General features: G+C 36.6%; 1 protein-coding gene across 8 annotated transcripts in view; it reads right to left on the reverse strand.

Annotated features, from left to right (window-relative positions):
• Window positions 1-20,710, reverse strand: part of PRRC2B (proline rich coiled-coil 2B) — a 101,768-nt gene that overhangs the window by 36,686 nt on the left and 44,372 nt on the right. For all 8 annotated transcript variants that reach the window (XR_011923312.1, XR_011923313.1, XM_072430055.1 and 5 more), the window contains exons 11-14: window positions 20,200-20,395; window positions 18,442-18,769; window positions 8,316-8,479; window positions 4,214-4,421 (exon numbers count right to left, since the gene is read on the reverse strand). Coding sequence is in view for 6 of the 8 variants with exons in the window: in XM_072430055.1 (XP_072286156.1) it covers window positions 4,214-4,421; window positions 8,316-8,479; window positions 18,442-18,769; window positions 20,200-20,395 (896 nt within the window). In the remaining 2 variants the exon portion in view is untranslated. The remainder of the gene's footprint in view (window positions 1-4,213; window positions 4,422-8,315; window positions 8,480-18,441; window positions 18,770-20,199; window positions 20,396-20,710) is intronic.

The raw sequence follows: 20,710 nt of genomic DNA on the forward strand, positions 1-20,710 counted from the left end.
TTGTAATCTGAAGATTTAACACCTGGTAAATTCTTCTTGAAATGGAAGAGCTTAAAATATTGCCTGAACAAAAGTGGAGGGTTAATGGCTGATGGCATTGTATCGTTAATGAAGAAAAGAGATTCTCTTACTGGATAATCAAATCTTGTTAGCTGCTATTTATGTTGATCCAATGAGCCAAAAATTGCTTAGCGATGACCAGACTGATACTGCAAAAAAGGCCCTCTATGATGTAGCAGTTCGCATGAAGGGATTACTACCTGAAACACCACCACTGGATGAAGCTATAAGCACTGGTAACTCAGGATCATCCTCTTAAAATAAAGAATTAGACTTTGATTCCTACTTGGACAAAATGGAACTTTCAACAGTGAAGCGACGTCTCATATGCGTGAAAGATAAACGACCAGAAAATGTCCAAATAAAAAGATTCCAGCAGGAGTTTGTTTTAAAGAATTGATGATTGAAATTATGAACACTCATTGAAACTGACTGTAGAAGAAGCCATCCTTGTTTATCTTGAGATTATTAGTGATGTGGCTGGAAACGTAACAGCAATGCCACCCATCCAAGTCAGTTTTGAAAGACTATTTTCAGCTCTAAAAATTATCAAGTCAGTATTAAGAGCTTCTATGAAAGGATCTGGGAGAAGCAATTCTGTTTCTTAGAACACCACCACATTGAGTTAGTTTTGGATTGCATTTAACAGCTATTCTTTAACTATATTTCAAGTTTTTTTTATAATCAATTTTGAGTTTTCCAGCTTTTGTTTTTGTTCATCTAGTTAAGCTTTGTTTTTAAACTACCAAAGAATGTGGTTCATATTTTTAAACTGGTAAAGTAACTGTTTTAAAGTAACCTAAAAGTAACCTATTTTTTATGCATGCTATGCTACTACTTTATAGCTTGATAAAAAACAATAAATAAAACCTTATTGTTTTCATTTTTTTGTCGTTTGTTTAAACTGGTTAATACAGTAGAGTGTCAGCTTCCTAGCCAGTAGTTCTGTGGTTAAATGGCGTGTGTTTCCTTCCTTCTATCAACGTGGAAAATACATTAGCATATTACAGGGTCTCTCAGTTTATCTTCACACTTTTGCAACCAAACTTCACAAAAAAACACCCTCATAAAAAATTAGTTTGCATTCAAATTTCACTCTTTTGCAACCAAAATCAATAAATTTATATTAAAATAATTATAACACAGTATTTTTACCATAAACATTTTTCTCAAGAAACAATAAATAAAAATATGTAATATTTAATTAAATGATTTAATAATCATTAATGCTTTCTCCTCTTAGGCAATTATTTAGATGATAAGGCAAAGAGCTAAACATTTTTGTATAATAATTTAAGCAATCCTGCTTGCTTATTGTTAAAAAATACACTATTGATGCTTTAATAAAGAACCCAAATTAATTAGCCTATTTCTTCTTACTACTTCTTTCCATTTAGAGAACATGTTCTCAACAGGATTAAGAAATGGAGCGTATGGTGGTAAAAATAAGAGTTGGTTTCCCTTACGTTCAACCAAGCTCTTTACCTGGCTAACTGCGGACATTATCCATAATTAGGATGGCATGCTGAACACTCTTTTCACTAAAAACATTCAAAAACCTTATCAATAAAATTGAGGAATGCTTCTTGATTAAATGCTTGCGATTTAAAGTTGAGGGTCCCATTTTTATTCCTCACACAACATATTGAATAATTTCTGGAACGCACTCCAGTCACAACATCCACCGCCCTTTTGCCCAATAGGAGATCTTCCCCCTTTGGTTCTCAATGAGATTTTAAAACCCTACTTCATAAAGAAAGTAGATCTTCCTTGGAAATGAGATCAAGGACTTTGTTAGCAAAGCTAATTCTTTCTTGAAAAGAGTTGCGCCTTGCAGGAATTAAAGTTCTTTTTAATGACCATTGGAATTTATCAATGCATCTATCTATTTTTGAATTAGATACATTAATTCCAAATTTGGCAAATAATTGATCCTTCATTTCCCTGAGGCTTATTCTGCAATCTTCGGACATTATCTTGCGTAACTCCACCTTATGGGCTTCATCCAACTTTTGAATTTCCCAGACGTCCTCTTGGTAACTTTTACATTCTACCGGAAGATTCATGGGTCTTATTAATATTGGTTATGGTTGTATGATTACAACCCAATACCAATGCTATCTGGGAGGCATCACTTCCATTCAGATAACTGTCTACCACTCTTTGACCATCTGCATTGTTTAATTCTCTGGCCATAAGGGTAAGTGCAATACTAAATATAAAGCTAATAACTTTGAAGATTAAAAGATGAATAATATTGTTATCTTAAAAATATTAATTGACAAAACATCAATTTATTTTATTATATTTTTATTAATGTTTCTTGAGAAAAACTTTTATGGTAAAAATTTGGTGTTATATTTAATTTTATAATAAATGTATTTGATTTATAAATAATTAGGGGGTGTAAATTTTTTGGGGAAGTTTGGTTGCAAAAGTGTGAAGTTTGAATGCAAAAGCGTGAAGATAAAATGAAAAACCGTGTAAATACAGAGGAGTCGGAGAGTTAGGGTCAAAGGATTTATCCACCAAATCCTCAGCCCTGCTTTGCACTCTCTATGAACTGTATGTAATGGGTTTGCCATAAAATAAATGATATGTAGGAACAAAACAAAAGAGAAAGCAAACATCAGTAATACAAAACTGATGAAGCCAAGTCACACAGAAATCAAGATCTACTGTGTTCTCTTCCTTCAGTTTACCCTCTAAAACCCCTGCACAAATCCAGCATGTATTTCTGGAGCTGATATCACTTTTCAGTGCAAGTGAACTATCTATTCTGATGGTGGTGTATTACAGAGTGTCCTGTGGGGGGTTTGCAAACAAACAGGGCACTTGGGAAGGTAGGTCCCACGTATGGCGATACAGGGATTCTTGTAAGTCAGTGCAAGGGTATAAGGAATTTGAACACATTCCAATCGATACGTCACAGGATGGACACAGCCGATGTCACAGGATGAACATAGCCGTTTTAATAGTGAGAAAAAGATTTAATACAAAAAAAAAAAAAGTGTTGTTTGAGGTAAACTTGTTTGGTGACCCAAAAGAGCTCATTCATACATTAGCAGTGCATTTTTCTGATGCTGGTTGCATTGCAGTGTGCTGTGGTGGACAGACTATTGATTTGAATGGGCTGCCATACACCATGCCCAGCACACAAATGTAGTGCCACTCAACACTTTTTAAAGCACACCACACGACTACATGTTGTACAGGTAGTGCCTGGGTTACATACAAGATAGGGACTGTAGGTTTATTCTTAAATTGAATTTGAATGCAAGTCGGAACAGGTACATTATTTTAATAAATGCAATTAGGACAGATGTTTGTTTCAACATTTTATTAGGCAGCGTGGTGTCAGTTACTACTTTTGGAGCAAGTGGTGCTTTGATATGTAAAAAGAAACAACTGCGGAGTTTGTCTTGGTCATTAAAGTGTTACAGGAGGTTCTAGAAAAAATCACCCACAACCTCAGCTGTGTTTAGCAAAAGGTTTCTTCTGCAAGTCATGCAAACTGACTTCCCTCCCTCCCCTTTAAGCCTCCATCCTGTTCAAATCTAGGAGTTGTCTGTATGTCGGATGTCATTAACTTATGGACTTTCTGTATTCCAACGCAAATTTCAAAATTTGTCCTGACCTGTCAGACAGGTTTACTAGAAGCAGAGCTGACAGAAAACTTACAGGCAACTGACATTTTAGGTCTTTGGAGACCGTAAAGCGGAACTGAACTAAACTTTGCTATACTCATCTGTCCGCATGCCGATGCAGGGCATCATCATCTTCCTGCTTCACTGTTTGCAATCTTGGGCTAATCTTGATTGACAGGGCTGGGATTATGTAATTCTTGGCCAGGAAAGGGGAAGTTAATTCTTTCCTGGCAATCGCAGGGGAAGCTGGGATTGCCAGAAATCCTGGCAACCAACGCATGGTCAGCTTAGCGATTCTGACAGTTCCACTGAGTGATCAGGCAGGTAAGAATGCTTATTGCCGATCTGATCCTAAATTTTTATAGTGATGTTTTAGCTACACTTTTACGCTTTTCAGACTGCTAATGAACACATCTGCTATAAAAATAATATTAAAAAAAAATACTCCTCAATTGTAGTTAGGTGTATTTAGAACTGGAAAAGCTTATGATATGCAGGTTACCCACCTGGGGGATGAAGAGAAGGGGGATAAAAGTCCACAGTGGCATGGCCCCGAGTCATCCGAGGGTCCAAATAGGAAGGCATCATCATCCAGCGAGGGTCAAAGCCCAACATCTGCGGATGGTGGGAGTAAAAGGTGCGAGGGGGGTTAGGATGGGTAGAGGCCACATATGCTGCTTGCTGCTGCTGCCGCCGCATCTTGTGCAACTGCTCCTAAAAACAGACAACATTACTTATTATGCACATATTTAAAATGAAAAAAGTAGGCTAGATAACGTTTAGTACATAGCTTTTAGTTCATTTTTTTCCAATTTTGAACATTGATTTGTTTTAGTTTAAAAGGTTTTGCTGTAATGCAATATAGCATTTTGTCTTTAAAATAAAGCTCCAAGCTTAAAATAAACTTATTTTTAACATACTCTGCACAATTTATAAATTTTAAGTGGGAAGTTTTGTGTCTATAGAAAAACTACAGAGAAACATCTGAAATAAAAAAAAAGGGTGAGGAACTACAATGAACTTGTTTCTTTGCTTGGCATGGGAAAAAGTACAGTTTCACTCTTAGGGCTCAATTTGTCTAATTCCCTGTTTTATACATACTGTCAAGACATTCTCTGGTGGGAAGGTCCACGTGTTTCAATGGCAGTAATCGATTCCCACCAGGAGGATGACAAGGGAATGTCAGATTACCTGTTTTATAAATAGAGTCCTTAAAGAGGGCCTGTCAGTAGAAGGTTATGTAAACTGCTATTGCTGACCAGGTTTTAACAAATACTATTTGCCTGGTTGGTGTTTTGATCCTCTTCCTTAATACTCTAATACAGCTGAGCAAACTGAAGCACAACCATTATCTCCAAGAACATACAAATGTGGTAGTTGTTCTCAATGCCCCTGGTTAAAAAAAAACAATAATTTAAACTTCCTAATACCAAAATACAGTGGTACCTAAGTTTGTGACAGTATCTTGTTATGGAATTTTCAGGTTACGAAAGAAAATGTGTATGAAATCTTGTTTTTGAAACCGAAAGGAGCTTCCAGATAGAAATTACAACATTGTTAAAACATTGTAACATATTTACTGGTCTTGTCTTCTATCTCCTTGTCTTGTGTCGTGCTTCTATTTCCTTTATTTCCTATGGGAAAATTGGATTCTAATAACAAAATTTCGGATTAAGAAATGTTTTTTGGAACCAATTATTTCCTTAAACCGAGGTACCACTGTACATAAAATCAAAAATTTCATTGATTGGTTCCCATCTGGGATAATTTGTTTATTCACATGTATTCGTGGCTGTTATTACATAGGTAAAACCAAATGTATATATGAACATATATAGTCCATAAACACCGGAAAAATGCTCACTTCCATAAGCCACCATTTTGGCTCGCAACACAATTTTGACACTTCAGTAATTTCCTTTTTAGTATTAGATAGCATCATCCCCATAAACTATTACTTCAATCCGAAACCAAATAGATCATAACTCTGAAAGCCACCATACCACCAGGTCTGAACGATATGGTATCCTTCAAACCTTTTCTCCATCCAAAAAACATAATAATGTATATAGTCTGAGAACATACCTCCATTTACATTACCTAGGTTCATGCTTAGAACCCGCACAAATTTATTCTAAGAACACATCCTATTTATATTACTTAGTATAATTTTTGAAACATTTCCCATTCACAGTTTAATTATAGTTTCTTTATACAATTGATGGGTTAGAGCATGATACTTGGTATCGTGACTCCTTTTGAGACTTTAGTATACATGTAATATATCGTGTGTGATTATGTTCATGTATTATTATTTATGTACTTGTATGTTAAATATATATGTACAGATATCATGTAACTGGAATTTATAAATTCATGTAACCAATTCTATATATATGTTTCTACTGTTTATTACTCGAATATCTACCTATGTTATATCAAGATTTATATCAAGAAAAATCCCAAGTAAATCATTATATATAATGTTCAACATCCTATGTTCACTGAGCATACATAATCAATATCCTATTTTAGGTATATGTATATTATGTATAAGCCACACCTACTCAGTAACTACCTTTTCAAAATGTTTACCTATGCAAATTTCCTAGAATATTTAAAGGAAAGCCATTGAATATTTGTCTATTCATACAATGAAGAATGCAAAAACTAACTATTTTTTAATCTAACATTGTTTATAACCTCTTCATACCAATACTCTAGTATTGTTTCACTATCACCAGCCTTACAGGGGACAGGAGCACCCCAGCTCGCTAGGGTGCAAAGACTGACTGGCCCCTCTGTCTAGTGTGCCAGCAGCCCCCCCGTTTGGGCATCCACAAATGCGACTGCCCAGGACTTGCCACTTCGGAGTAATTTTGCTATGTATACAGGCAAGTGAAGGCAGTGCTTAAGTGAACAATAACAAAAAAATCCATAAGGTAGTTGATATAATAAAGAACGGGCAGTACCACCTAACCATGCACGGAAATTCAAACAGCAGCAACCCTATTAAAACCAACAGCCTGGCCAGGACGGGCGGAGGTAGCATTCCCAGAACACAACACTTTTTTGATACAGCGCGTGTGCCCTTACCAGCAAACGCGCACAGGTTCACCTGATCTTAAAACTTAACCCATTTAACGCAAGCTGCTGGCAGCGCCAACTGCTACTTGGACGGCTGCGGGCAGCTCACTTTCACCACTGACACACAACGATCTAAACTAACTAGTAAATAAAGTCCTGGAACAAATTTTTATTATATGCAAATCATGGATAACTGTCAGAAACAATACCTTAAAAACCTTTTTTTCATTTTGTAGCAAACCAGGTTTCTTTACTTTGCGTCTATATTTGGAATATCTGTCAACCTTCCAAATTCACATTGGTACGCTAACAAGTACTTTTCTATATATTAAGAGGAAAAAAAGTTCCTTAGTCTTTATATCAAAAAGATCATAAAAGCTTACATATAATATCTTATTTATAGATCTGTAATATCTCAAGAACTAGAAAACTTCAATATCTCTTGAAATAGAGTATTACAGGTATGCCCTCTTGTGGACAAATCTAAGTATACTTATGATTATTATAGAATTCCTATGGTCACTTATACATTGTATGGTATTTGCAATTTATTAGGGTGCAGTTGCAACTAAAATAATGATGTATTCAAATAATATAAACTATAATACCATCTTATACTATGGGTAAGTATACTTTTCTAAGTAAGCTATCTTAACTAATATTATATAATATCCCAAAAATGAAACCCTACTTATTGCAGAATCGTGCACTCAATTTTTTAGACATACACAAAAAATTAAATCTCCTAATATCAGATACCCATTGTGATCCATAATCACCAGCATCCAAGTAAGACAACCCTATTACCTATATGTATTCCAATCATTAATGTTAACTTGTTCTATCCACTGTTTGCATTCTTTATAAATATTTATTTTTATCATTCTGTTTCATGATTAGAGCGTCCAGACACTTACCTTGAATTAACACAACCAGATGTTCAATGGATGGTTCTAACAACATCAATACATGAGTACGTTTGTCTTAAACATATATTTAGTTATGAATGGTATTGTAACCACATAGTAATTATTTGTTTCTTTATAGTTATGATTCTCCAAGGTCTTCCAATCCCCTGGAGAAGCCCTCTAGGGCGAAACGTGTCAGGATTAAGACCACAATTTTATGTTGTACATTCATAAGTTTTATTTATTTTTTGATCTCCAAAGAATTCTAAGGAGTGTGTATTTATTATTTCGAGCATGATCGCATGAATTCATTATGAGATGACAAATGTCACTTGTAGCAAAATCTTTTTTATGCTGTTTAAGGTTTACAAATAAAGGATTTTAACTGCTATACTATACAAGTTTGCCGTAAAAAGCCACTATCCATTTTTTCTATATTTATCCCAATTATTCAGCTTGGCAACTACTAAAGTAGTACTTAACTTATTGTCCTGTGGGATATACTTCCTATTACTTTATTCTCATGCACAACCTAACGGTACAAGCTGACCCGGAACAGTGCAACATGCCCCCATGCTTTAGAAAAAGGAAAGAAAAACAAGAGCAGATTTACCTGCTGCTGCCTTTGAAATCTGGGTGGGATGAGTTTCTGGTGCTTGCCAAAATCCTGCATGGAAGAAGTAGATTCTGTGTATTCCTCCTTGCTGCTTGCCTTAGCTCTGGGTGCTGGAGGAAGCTCCTCGACAAAATTATCAGATGGATCTTCATGGGAGTACTCTAGAGAAAAACATAATACCATCAATGTCCAGATTAGGTCAGCCCTAAAAAATGCATAGGTGTACAAGGTCATTTGCAAGATAATGATTTAGGTGCTTTACATTTAGTAAAAACCAAAGTTCCATCAAAATTCAGTTTTTTTTTTCTGTAGCTGAACGTCAAGGGAAAAGAATAAGTAAGAAAAAAGAAAAATTCTATGTACAGTTGACATTCAAAAATCTGGCAACCTTAGGACCTGTGGTGCGTCGGATTTTTAGAAAATCCTGAATTTTTTTTTATATTTACTTACCTCCACACACAGAGCAGCCTTCCTCTCGCAGCACCGTGGACATTTCCAGGGAGCATGCAGCAAAGACCTCTCAGCGTGTATGTAGTTTAGCAAGCGTTTCTGCAGAACCGCGCCAAAACATTAATGGCCAAACAGCATACTGCAGTCCCTGTATTGAATATGGGATCTGAAATTCATGCCAGGAAACTGAAGTAAACGTATTATCGGTGGCTGGATTTTCGAATGTCAACTGTATACCCCTTGTTTTCTATCTAAGCATGTACACAGGAAAACACTGTTGATTTAAGTTTGTGAAAAATCCAGTGATGTCCTCTGCACTGTTTACCACAGAACACTCCCTACCTATGATATAAAGATGGGAAGAGGGCTATGTTCTGAAAGAGCTAGAGAGAATTTTCCAGATGTCAAATTTCTGTCCCTGGAAACAATCTTCAGTTATAAATTCCTTTGACAGTAGAAAATGTGTGTATGTATGTAGCTTTAGGAGGTGGTCAGCAAAAATTGTGCAAATATTACAAAAGGACAACATCCCTTCAAAGTATCAACCACAACATCTTCTGCTATGAGAGACAGTACTTTGGGGTCAATTTAACAGATTTAAGTTTTAATTTATTCCCATAACTTTAACTGGTCTGCTTCCCCAAAACTTTCAACCTATCCTTATGGAGATGTTAGCCCTATTTCAAAGGTGTAAAAAAAAATAAAAATAAAATAAAAAAAAAAACAAATACAATTTTGAACCATCCTAATGCATAATACATTTTTTTATGGACATAATTTAGATCTATAAAAAATACAGGCAAATAAGTGTCACACATATTTCATGTTTACCTTGTGGAAAACAGCCTTGGAACCCACTGGATTGAATTTCCTCACAATTATTTCAAAATGAATACTAACTACTAGGGCTGTGGAGTTGGTAGATAAATTCTTCGACTAAGTTTCTGGTACTCCCGACTCCAACTCATTTGTATTTACAGGGTTTCTCATTTTATCTTTCTCATTTTATAGCTGATGGCATTGTATCTTCAACGAAGAAAAGAGAGAATCTCTTACTGGATAATCAAATCTTTGTTAGCTGCTATTTATGTTGATCCAATGAGCCGAATTTTGCTGAGCGATTACCAGACGGATACTGCAAAAAAGGCTCTCTACGATGTAGCAGTTCACATGAAGGGATTACTACCTGAAACACCACCACTGGATGAAGCTTTAAGCACTGGTAACTCAGGATCATCCTCTTCAAATGAAGAATTAAACTTTGATTCCTACTTGGACAAAATTGAATTTCAACAGTAAAGCAACGTTGTATATGCGTGAAAGATAAACAACCAGAAAATGTCTAAATAAAGAGATTCCAGCAGGAGTTTTTTAAAGAATTAAAAGAAGTAGAAAAGTATGATTGCTCATCGAAAATGACTGTAGAAGAAGCCATCCTTGTTTATCCTGAGAATATCAGTGATGTGAAGAGAATGTTCTTTTCACCAAAGGTGGTAACCGAAGAGCTTTTAGAAGGGATAGTTTCCTGTGTGCCCAGCCAGATGGTTATAATGAGAATGAGTTTTAGGAATAGAGAAAAGACGGGCTTTTTTAGGGCACGGAGGGTTTTTCATAAAACAATGAACTTTATTTCAATCAAAAATATTCTAAAACTAGACAGAGATGACCCATACTAGTGCTAACATAGGAAAACTAAGCTAGGTAACAGGTAAGCGTACGGTGCAAGTAGTTTTGGTCCTGTTGAGACAGCAATAGTTTTGTTTCCCACCTGACGCTTTTCGCCTGATAAGGCTTCTTAAGGGGTTTGTTGGGGAGACCTATTGAGTTGTAGGTAATGAGAGGTAAGATATCAAATATTTAAAACAGTATAATGGTCTGAAAGTAATCAGATTGATGCTAATAACGCTTACTTGGTAGTATTGCTGAAATCTTTTCTGTGGAGGCCAGTTGTTCTCATACTACTTCTGAAGTGATTCAGTTATAAAAGCTGTAGTGCTTAGAAAAAGCAACTAGGGATGAGTAGAGGGAGGGAAAAGGGGATGAACAGCGGAAACAATATTGTTTAATGTAGGTCTTTAACAATATTAGCATAATTTTTTTGGTAGTATATATTGAGGGATATTTAACTTAAAATAAAGGCTATTCCTATGGTTAGGAATAGAACATCCTTTGTAAGGCTCTTAGGGCATTTGGGTGATGATTCCTAGGTGTTAGGAGAGAAATAGATATTTGTATTGTTGTGCTATTCATGGTACCCTAGTTATTATGAAGTGGAGAAGGTATTTGAAAATATATATATATGATAGTGCTGTAGTTGCTGAATAATAGTATAAGTAGTATTTAAAACGAATATACACAATTACTATTAATATAATAAAATAGTCAGTAGATAGCACTAGATTTATATGACAGGCGTATATACAATATAATGAGGAACACTAGTGTTAGTTTTTCCACTCTACCGGAAAATTTAGAGGTCTTAATAATTTTGGTTATGGTTGTACGATTACAACCCAAAACCATTGCTATCTGGGAGGCATCACTTCCATTCAGATACCACTCATTGACGTTCTGCATTGCTTAAGTCTCTGGCCATAAGGGTAAGTGCAATACTAAATATAAAGCTAATAACTCTGAAGATGAATAATATTGCCATCTTAAAACTTAGTATGAATCCCTCAAGTAAATATATTTAATTTGAAAAGTACATATAAAGTGAAAAACAAATCATTGATAAACAAATCAACAAATCATCATATAAAGTGAAAAAACAAATTATCAATATATTTTCATTTTTTATTAATGTTTGAGAAAAACCTTTATGATAAAAATATTGTGTTTTATTTAATTTTATAATAAATTTATAAATTTATGAATAATTAGGAGGTCTAAATTTTTTTGTGACGTTTAGTTGTAAAAGTGTGAAGTTTGAATGCAAAAGTATGAAGATAAAATGAGAAACCCTGTAAATACAAATGAGTCGGAGTTGTATAAAAGCTCAGCTGAACTTCACAATAGTAGAAATACAAATATGCAGTGGGCTTTATATTTACATCAGAAGTACCTAATTATGACTATTGTTTGTGAAATACGACATTTGAACTTGCTGTATTTTTTTTAATATAATTTAAATGTATCAGGAGTTGGCACATTTTTATCGACTCTGACTCCGGGTACCCAAAATTGTCTCCGACTCCTCGACTCCTACTCCACAGCCTGACTACTACTATGCTGAATGAATCCATGCGTTAGGATGACTAGCTGGAGTATTCCTATCTCCTCAGTAAGCATGAAAAAGCTCAAAAGGCAGCATTGGTTCCCTGAGGTTGTACTTGGGTCTTCTTCTTGATATGCCTATTTATTGTACAGAAATGAGAATGTTGGTGCTTTATAAACATAGTTGATTAGAAATGGGCCAAGAGGAAGTACCTGGCAAGTAGAGACTGAAGTATGTGGCTGCATAATTTGCTGGCATACCCTAGCACTTCCCTGTTTTATCTACGGACCCCTTTGTCACCAGAAGGCCAGTAGAAGGAACCACAGGGCATGTGACCCACCTAAGAGTGCCAGATGTCAAGCACTTTATATAGCTCTGACATATACCGCTGTACAGAGAACACTGAGCCAGTCCCATCAGTATCTGGGTTGAGGAGCTGAAACTCTAATGTCCCCCACAGTCACATACTACTATTATACATTTATATAGCTCTGACCGTATACCATAGTGCTGTACAGAGATCACTGAGCAAGACCTATCAGTCTCTATCAGTCTCTGTTTGGTTGAAATGTGTTGATGGGTTTCCTAGTGATGGTGGAACATTGCAAGTTTGGTTGAGATGTCGCCATGCGTTTCATCCAGTAGCACTCACATGTCTCAGTCATATGTATGGCAAGTTTGGTTGAAATGTCTCCATGCGTATTCGAATGATGGTGGAACATACATACACACATACATCACAGTGTTCTCCCCAGAAATTTTCTTCAGCCGGGTGGTAGGAATCTGTAGCCGGGTGGTAAAAAAGGGTGTGTGTCAAAACACGGCAAGTTTAGTGCTCCCAGTTGTTTATGCCATGGGTAACCACTTATTGTTTCAGTGTTCTACCTTCTCCCAATTATTTGTTACAACTTTGTAATGCCTGCCCCGTTAGTATATCAAATTCTTCTATTCTATGTATTTTGCCACAACTGTCCTATGCCGTGTATTGTGACCCAACTTACTAGTGTTCTGAGCTGTCATCAGGATTTCCCTTTCCTCAGCCAATCACAGAGCACTGGAGGTGAATGGGGAGACTTGCCCCCATTTTTCCTCCAGTGCCTGGGGATCCCACACTGTCAGGAGTCCCATGGCTGTGCTAATGTTATGAATGCAGCTGTGAGAATCATCCTGTCATTGTGGGATAACCTTTAAAAAAAACACACACACACATTCCAAAAAATTCTTTACCTTTCAAACCTTATTTTTTACACATATTTTAACCCTTTCAGGGAAGTAAGGGGTTTTATGCACCTCTGTTGTTCATTATTCATTCACTGAAGGGGTTAAAAAGTAAACTTTTTGTAAATGCTTATGTAAAATCACGGCAAATCGTAGTAAACCGCGTCATAGACGTTTATAATAGTATTTTAGCGTTTTAAAGACAATGTTCAAAAGTGCACTATAACGTGGTAGGAACGTTTACATGCATTTTTAAAACCGTTCGTGTAGAGACAGCCTTAGAAGGCAGTTCATAAGGTCCAAGAAAAGTAGAATGAATACTATTATTTTTACATTTGTATCTTTTTAGGTAATATACACATAGTATACAGTTCATAACATATTCAAAGTAGAAAGCGATCACCATGAATTATCTCAAGAACCCAAGAGAACTCCAATTATCTCTACACCCACTACTACCTTGACTCAGCCTGCTACAACACCACTTGCGTTTTCATCTTTTTCCTTCAATATCTCTGCACCCAACCCAGCCCAATCTCCATTATCCACACGGCAGAACACCCAATGGTACCAGATCCTGCCGCTTCACCAGCCCTTAATTCCAATCCCTCTAACACTATTCCCAATGTACAATCACTTTTCATTACAGATTCCCCCTCCCCCTCTAACCACTGCCCTTACCATCAGCTCTCGCCCCTCGGCTCTATCCACCTTCATCCATACTAGAAGTCATTCCCAAAACAGCACTACTACAGCAAAGTAACGAAAACCCTTGGAGAATTAGCAATTATCAACCTGTCTAAACACCAAATACCGGAACAAGAAAATCAAATCCTCAAAATGGGCCTCTCATTTTGCCCGCCTCACAATCTGGGTAAAATTTGAGATCAAGGATGTTAACCTCTTTGCTCAACATCTCCTCTTTAAAACACTCTTTGACAAAACTCCCAGTCCTTCATCATCTCAAATGGTCATAGAATACAAGAACTTTAATATACAAGAATTCAGAGTCCTTAGAGACCTTAACCAATTACTTACTGAAAATGAACCTACTTCCCAATTGGAAGAAGTAACAACAATTCACTCACAAGAAGATTACCAAGATCCACTACACCGTAAACCAAGATACACATTCTTTCCTCCAATATCTTCAAACCCCAAAGTTCAAATGTTTGTAGATCTAGTGTCTCAAGAAATTTTATCATCAGAGTTTGAATACTAAGTGAATACTGCAAACTTTACAAATGAACAAAGAAAAGCCATACTGAACCCGAGATCAAACAAAGACAATCATTACACTGTCTGATAAAAGGAGGTAACATGGTTATTTTGGACACTAACCATACAAAGCCATTTGTATTCAGATAATAAACTATTATCTAGGAATATAATTATTAAAAATATATAAGGACTACCTCTGGATCAAATTTACACGCACACCTACTTTCTATATACTTCCTAGGGTTAATAGGAGCCTCACAAACCCAACAGGACGACCCATTGTCTCCGGCATTAACTCTTTTTTCAAATGCTAGTGGTAGACGCATATTTACAACCCATGGTAACACAGTTACCATTATGTTTAAAAGACACCATTAAACTTTTGAAGATTACAAATAGAATGGAAGTCCCACCCAACACCATCTTAACAGTTATTATCAAAGCTCTTTACAGTAGTATCCCTCATGAATAAGGTCTAGAAGCAGTGCACACTTGTCTGAAAAAAACAGACCTTAAGTTCTGGAGAAGAACAAAATTATTGACTTACACCAACATCCACTTGGGTGAATGGGAAAGGGAGGGTACTCTTCAGTACCATCAAAGAGAGCTCCTTTCAACATAACATTCCTATGTGGAAAGGATACATTGACAATGTGTTACTTCTTTGGACAGGATCATTAGAATCTCCTCAAACCTTTTTTAAATACATTCAGCAGAATAACTTTACCCTGAAATTTACCATGGAGTACAGCCGCTATTACAATTGACGCTGACAATCAACTTAGTACCTCATTATACAGAAAATCAACAGCAGGCAACACCATACTACATGCCAAAAGCTTCCATCCATCATCTGTTATACAAAATATCTTTTATGGATAATACCTAAGGGTACGAAGAAATTGTTCCATGGAAGAAACCTTCCAAACTGAAGCTAAAAAATAACAATCAAGACTACTTCAATGAGGGTACCCCAAAAAACTTCTGAAACGTGCTTATCAAAAAGCCAAAAGTCATTCCAGACAGGATTTATTATTCAAGGACCATCACCTCAACCCTGATCCTCATCCTCCAATACGACTTATTACTAAATTTAACCAACAAAATTCCAAAATCAAGGAGATCTGTCAGAAACATTGGCACCTCCTACTCTCAGATATTCCATAATCAACAGAAAAATAACACCTATAAGCTTTCATTTAGCTGCTCGCTACACCTACAACCCTAAACTCATTCAAATTTTCAGCCTCAAACACATCCCAACCAATCCACGAGGCAGTGACGTAGATACAAAATTATTACAGTGTGATGCGCATGTGTGTGTGCGGCGCATGTGTGGCGCGCATGTGCGTGGCGCGTGCGTGAATATAGCACAGCTTGAAAATGAATACAGTTAGCAGCAATGTAAACACAAAAAGGGTTGAATGGGGGGGGATGATTTGACAATATTATAAATAATGTAGCAAATTTTGGTTCTGGTTCTAAAATTAGGAGCTTTGTTAAAGGGACAAAGAAAGAGCTTCACAACACTAACAGATAAAAACATGCCTTAAATTGTAACACAAGAGCATTTAAACTTCAATATCAGATATTTGTGCAATCAAAATAAAACTACTTTTAAGATGCAACAAGGTTAAATGCCTAAAAATGCATTTATATTGGCCTCTAGGTCCAGGGGTGTGACCAGGACTATCTGGCGGGGAAGCTTTCAGTGTTCTCCCCAGACCCACCACCCAGCACTTTTCAGTAACCACCCTGCTTTTTTTTTTTTTGGGGGGGGGGGGGGGGGGGATAATGGTATGGTCACAATACAGGGGCAAGCACCCGCCTACAGCTTAATCCCACGAGCATAAAACATTTTTTTGGGGAGAACATTGGCTTTGATCCCAAAACTGGCTGGGAAAAAATACAAATTTGTTAACAGGATGGTGCACATTTTACATTATCAGCCAAAACAACAAAATCATCTACCTATTATCCATGTCCCCTTTGTGCAGCCTAAACTGCTTTGACCCATTAAACAATGACTCCACAAGAGTTCTGAAGGAGTACTATGATGAGGCCCCATATTGTCAGCAGCAGATGCTTTAAAGCCACATTGGCTCTGCCAGCTCTACCTCAGGTAAACACACAAATTGGGTCACCAACCTGACCTAATCAGAAGAAATACATGATGCCCACTGTAATCTTCATGGTGTGGAGGGGTCAGTATGGGCCACCCTCATGACCAGCATTAGGATGTTTACTAATTTGTGCTACTGTAGCCTGTTCTGTGGGAATAAACAGGATGGACTAGGCTTTAAAATTTACAAAAGCATAAACAAGCTTTGGAAACCCATGTCACTGGTACATGGGCCATCTTGGAACTTTTGAAAAATACTAACCACTTTACACTAAACCTACTATATCAGGGATGCTCTGCCCCTTGTCAAAGAAATAAATATCCTTATGTTTTACCATTTTTTTCTCTCTTTCAATAGATCACTTTGAAAAACCTAATGCTGATCTACTACTTAATATTTTCCATCCTTTGACAGCAAGTGCCCTTGTAAACAATCAATGGTATTCACTTCACCCTTTGATGGTTTTACCGTTTTAGCTGATCACTGTATGGTTTGCTTCAGTCATATTCCAAGTCAGCACAGTTACAAGCATACCCTTCAGTGTGCAGTTTTGGAACACAACTGGGGATATGTACAGTTTCCTTTCAAATCAAAAATTATTCAATCAATTATTTTCAGCTTCTTTTGGGATACACAAATCTTTAGTGTAAACAGTGTTTTTCAGAACATAGTTCTGTGTTTGTGTTTGTCATTCTCATACTAATAGTCCACTATAAAGGGAAAACGGAAGAGAGTAAACAATAAAATGTAAGCAGAAGGTACTAAAATGTGAGCAATATCTGTTATATCACAAAAATGTAGAATATCTTTGAAGAGGCAGAGGAAACTGTTAGTACAGAGGCCACTGGTTTCCTACAGTATATATCAATGCATTCCTAAGATAACCCTAAAAAGTGTTTAATACTGTGATTACTGTTTCAAAAGATTTCTCTTGGAAGACAATTAATTATTGGTAGGTCATTAGGGCGATGCAAAAATATATATTTGTGAAACTCAGTTTCTGTATTTTTATCATGTTACCATTTTCTTAATGTGTACTGGAGAAAAAGCACCAACATGGACTTATTTGTCACACACAGGAATAAAATCTCTTCACTTAAAGTACTTTAGTATCAAATGTCAACAAATTCAGTTTATAAAAACTCTTTCATAGAAAAGAACTTTATCTGAAAGACTTTGTTTATGTCAGACAGCTGGTTTTAGGAAAAAAACGGTCCCTTACCAAGCAATAGCCTAAATATAACCAGCTGTTAAAGCTAAACTTAACATATAAAAGTGCAAAAGATCCAGGTGTGTATTCCATAGATACATATGTAAGCACAAGTACTTAAGTCTGCATTTATATTCTTACTGTAGATCCACTGCAACAAAATAGGAGCAGGTGGGTGACACTGTAAACTTTTATAGTAAGCAAGCTAAAAAGGAGAAGTGAGAAAGTGATGACTTTATTGGTATGGCAGTCTGGTGGGAGGTCAGCAACCCAGCCAAAACATTATGCAAACTTCCCATTAAATTGAGGGGGGTGCCTACCCTGAGACTTCATGAAGGGGTATCTAGGAATTTAAGACTTGCTAATCAGAATTACAATTTTTTTGGCAGATTAGGACCATTCGTACTCTTGTTCAAAAATGCATTTTAATTTGGTGCGTTCAGCTTTGAGTGTTAATCAATTCAACAGCAAAAATATAAATGGAAATAAACACCTAATCCAACTAAAGACCACATTAATACAATGTTACATGGGGGAAGATGGATTTAGTAATACTGAAGGTTTGTAAAGAAAGCAAAAGGAGGTGGGGGAACATTCAAACATACACCACCCCAGACTAATATCTTGACCCCCATATACAGGTTGGTGCTACTGATTTCAAGAAGTCCTCGCATGCAGTCATACCTCTTTGAAAATTCTGCGTACTCTCCTGAGTGCTGCTGCGGTCTGAGACAGGAGACCTGGGATCTTCATTTTCCTTGTTCTCCAAGAGCTTTGGGGTCACACTTCCAGAATTAGAAACTTTCTTTGTTTTCTGATCCAGCTGTTTAAGTTTTGCCGCACAGGCAGCAAGCCTCTCCTCTCTAGCTCGGCGCTCTTCATCCTCGCGCCTCCTGCGTGCGCGCTCAACTGCTTCGGATATTTCAGACTGGACAAACTTCTGCCTTGGAGGGCCTTTCTCTTCGTTCTCTTCCACTGATGGCTGTCGCAAAATTGAAGTTGGCGCATGCTTCTAAAAAGAAACACATAAAGGGGTGTAAATTAGAAGCTCACTAAGATAAACACTGCTTTTGAATGGAAATACTAAAAGCAATATGTAGGCTGTCTTGATGACATGGTAAAACATTTTAATCAATTCAGGTACCAATCAATGAGTCATTGATGTAGATCTGGGCTGGGCATACATAAATTGATTTCAGTATTACAGGTACATTCTTTAAAAAATATATATATATGAGCACAAGTCTACATAACTATTTAACTGGTTTATAACGAAATACTAATTCTTCAAATCACAGTATTATCGAATACAGTTAAGCCACTATCACCTCCAAACAGGCACCAATATTAGAATAATTTTTATGGCCTGTGTTGACAAGCAAATGCAACTTCTGTGCATTCAGTCTGCATTTCTAAATGCATGAGATATCTCTCGGATCCGAGTTCATTTACAAGTGCAGTTGATCTGTTAAAAGACTTTAGTAAATAAAACTTGGGTAAATAAACACCTAAATTCTTGAGAGCATACACACTTTACAAAGCACAATTTTGACAACTCTGTGTTGAAAGTCATACATAGCCTTGGGCAAAAAATACTGTACAATATGGAAAAAATAAAAAACCTGCACTGCAGCATCCATCCATATTCAGCAATACATGGAAGTAAATTTGTCTGTCCTTTAGGTTGACAACAGCCAGGATGAACAAGAAGATTACCCACCTAATAAGGTTGCCAGGAATTAGTTATTTATTTTAGTTTGACAAGGTGGTAGATAACACTCTTGTGACAAGAATGATAACACTTTTCAAGTTTTACCAGTTCAAGTTTTGTCCTTATTAGTGAGATTTCCCCTTGCTTTGAAAGACCTCTAAACGGCATTAAAGCGTACATAAACTCAGAAATTTCACTTTACATAAAAGGGTAGACAACCCTTTTATGGTAAATAAAAAGTAATTTTTTAATTATTTTTTTAGGAGTGCAGCACGGCTTCCTAATCCTCAATGGCCTAGGCATATACACACACACACACAGGTAGTCTCGGACTCCTAGACACCGCCAGGGAAGCTGACTTGAAGAGGTCTTTTGCAATTCTGCAACATCTTCTAACTTTTTAATGACAAGACAAACTGCAGTTGTTTCTTTTTGCATATCAAAGAACAGCTTGCTCCAAAAGTTAATAAATGTCTAGACGCCATAAAGTTTTTTTTTGTTTTTTTTTTGCTTTGTTAGTGATTAACTCACAGTGAGGATTTTATATAGTAACCAACAGCACACTGCCTAAAATGTTGAGACAAACATCTGTCCTAATTGCATTTTTAAAAATATTTTACCTTTTCCTTACATACAAATTTACCTAAAGAACATACCTACAGTCCCTATCTCGTTTGTAACCGGGGGACTACCTGTATGTATTCTATATACATTATTTCTGTAGAACATACCTGGTGTTCTGCCACTGCAGCCCAACTATTTGCTTTCCGAGGAGCTTGCTGGGCAGGGTCTGGGGCTCTTCTTGTGGGACGATTGTGTGCCCCAGACTCACTCCATGCCTTCCCATCCTCAGCTGGGTGCTTTGATTCAGCGCTGTCAGTGGAGTTAAAGGAAACTTGGTGCTGTCTTCTACACTCCCAGCTGTTCCTGAAAAAAAAAAAAAAAAAAAAAAAAAAAAAAAAAAAAAAAAAGATATGTAAGCTGCCAAGACACAGAAACGCTCATACAATTTAACTGGAGCATTAGTTAGGACTTCTGGTATATTTTTACTGCATGTCTATATTGGAGAGGATTCCATTTACTTCTGGTCACCCAAAGAATGTCAGAGACATTTCTGGAAAAAACAACAACTTTTGGCTGCTTTGGGGGTCTGGATTGCATCATGCTGGCATTGCAAAATAAACTGCATAAAACACCTGTCATGTATTGTGGCATACTGTGGTGCCAAAAAAGCTGAAGGCA

This window comes from Pyxicephalus adspersus, chromosome Z (genome assembly GCF_032062135.1).
Source record: "Pyxicephalus adspersus chromosome Z, UCB_Pads_2.0, whole genome shotgun sequence".
Lineage (NCBI taxonomy): Eukaryota > Metazoa > Chordata > Amphibia > Anura > Pyxicephalidae > Pyxicephalus > Pyxicephalus adspersus.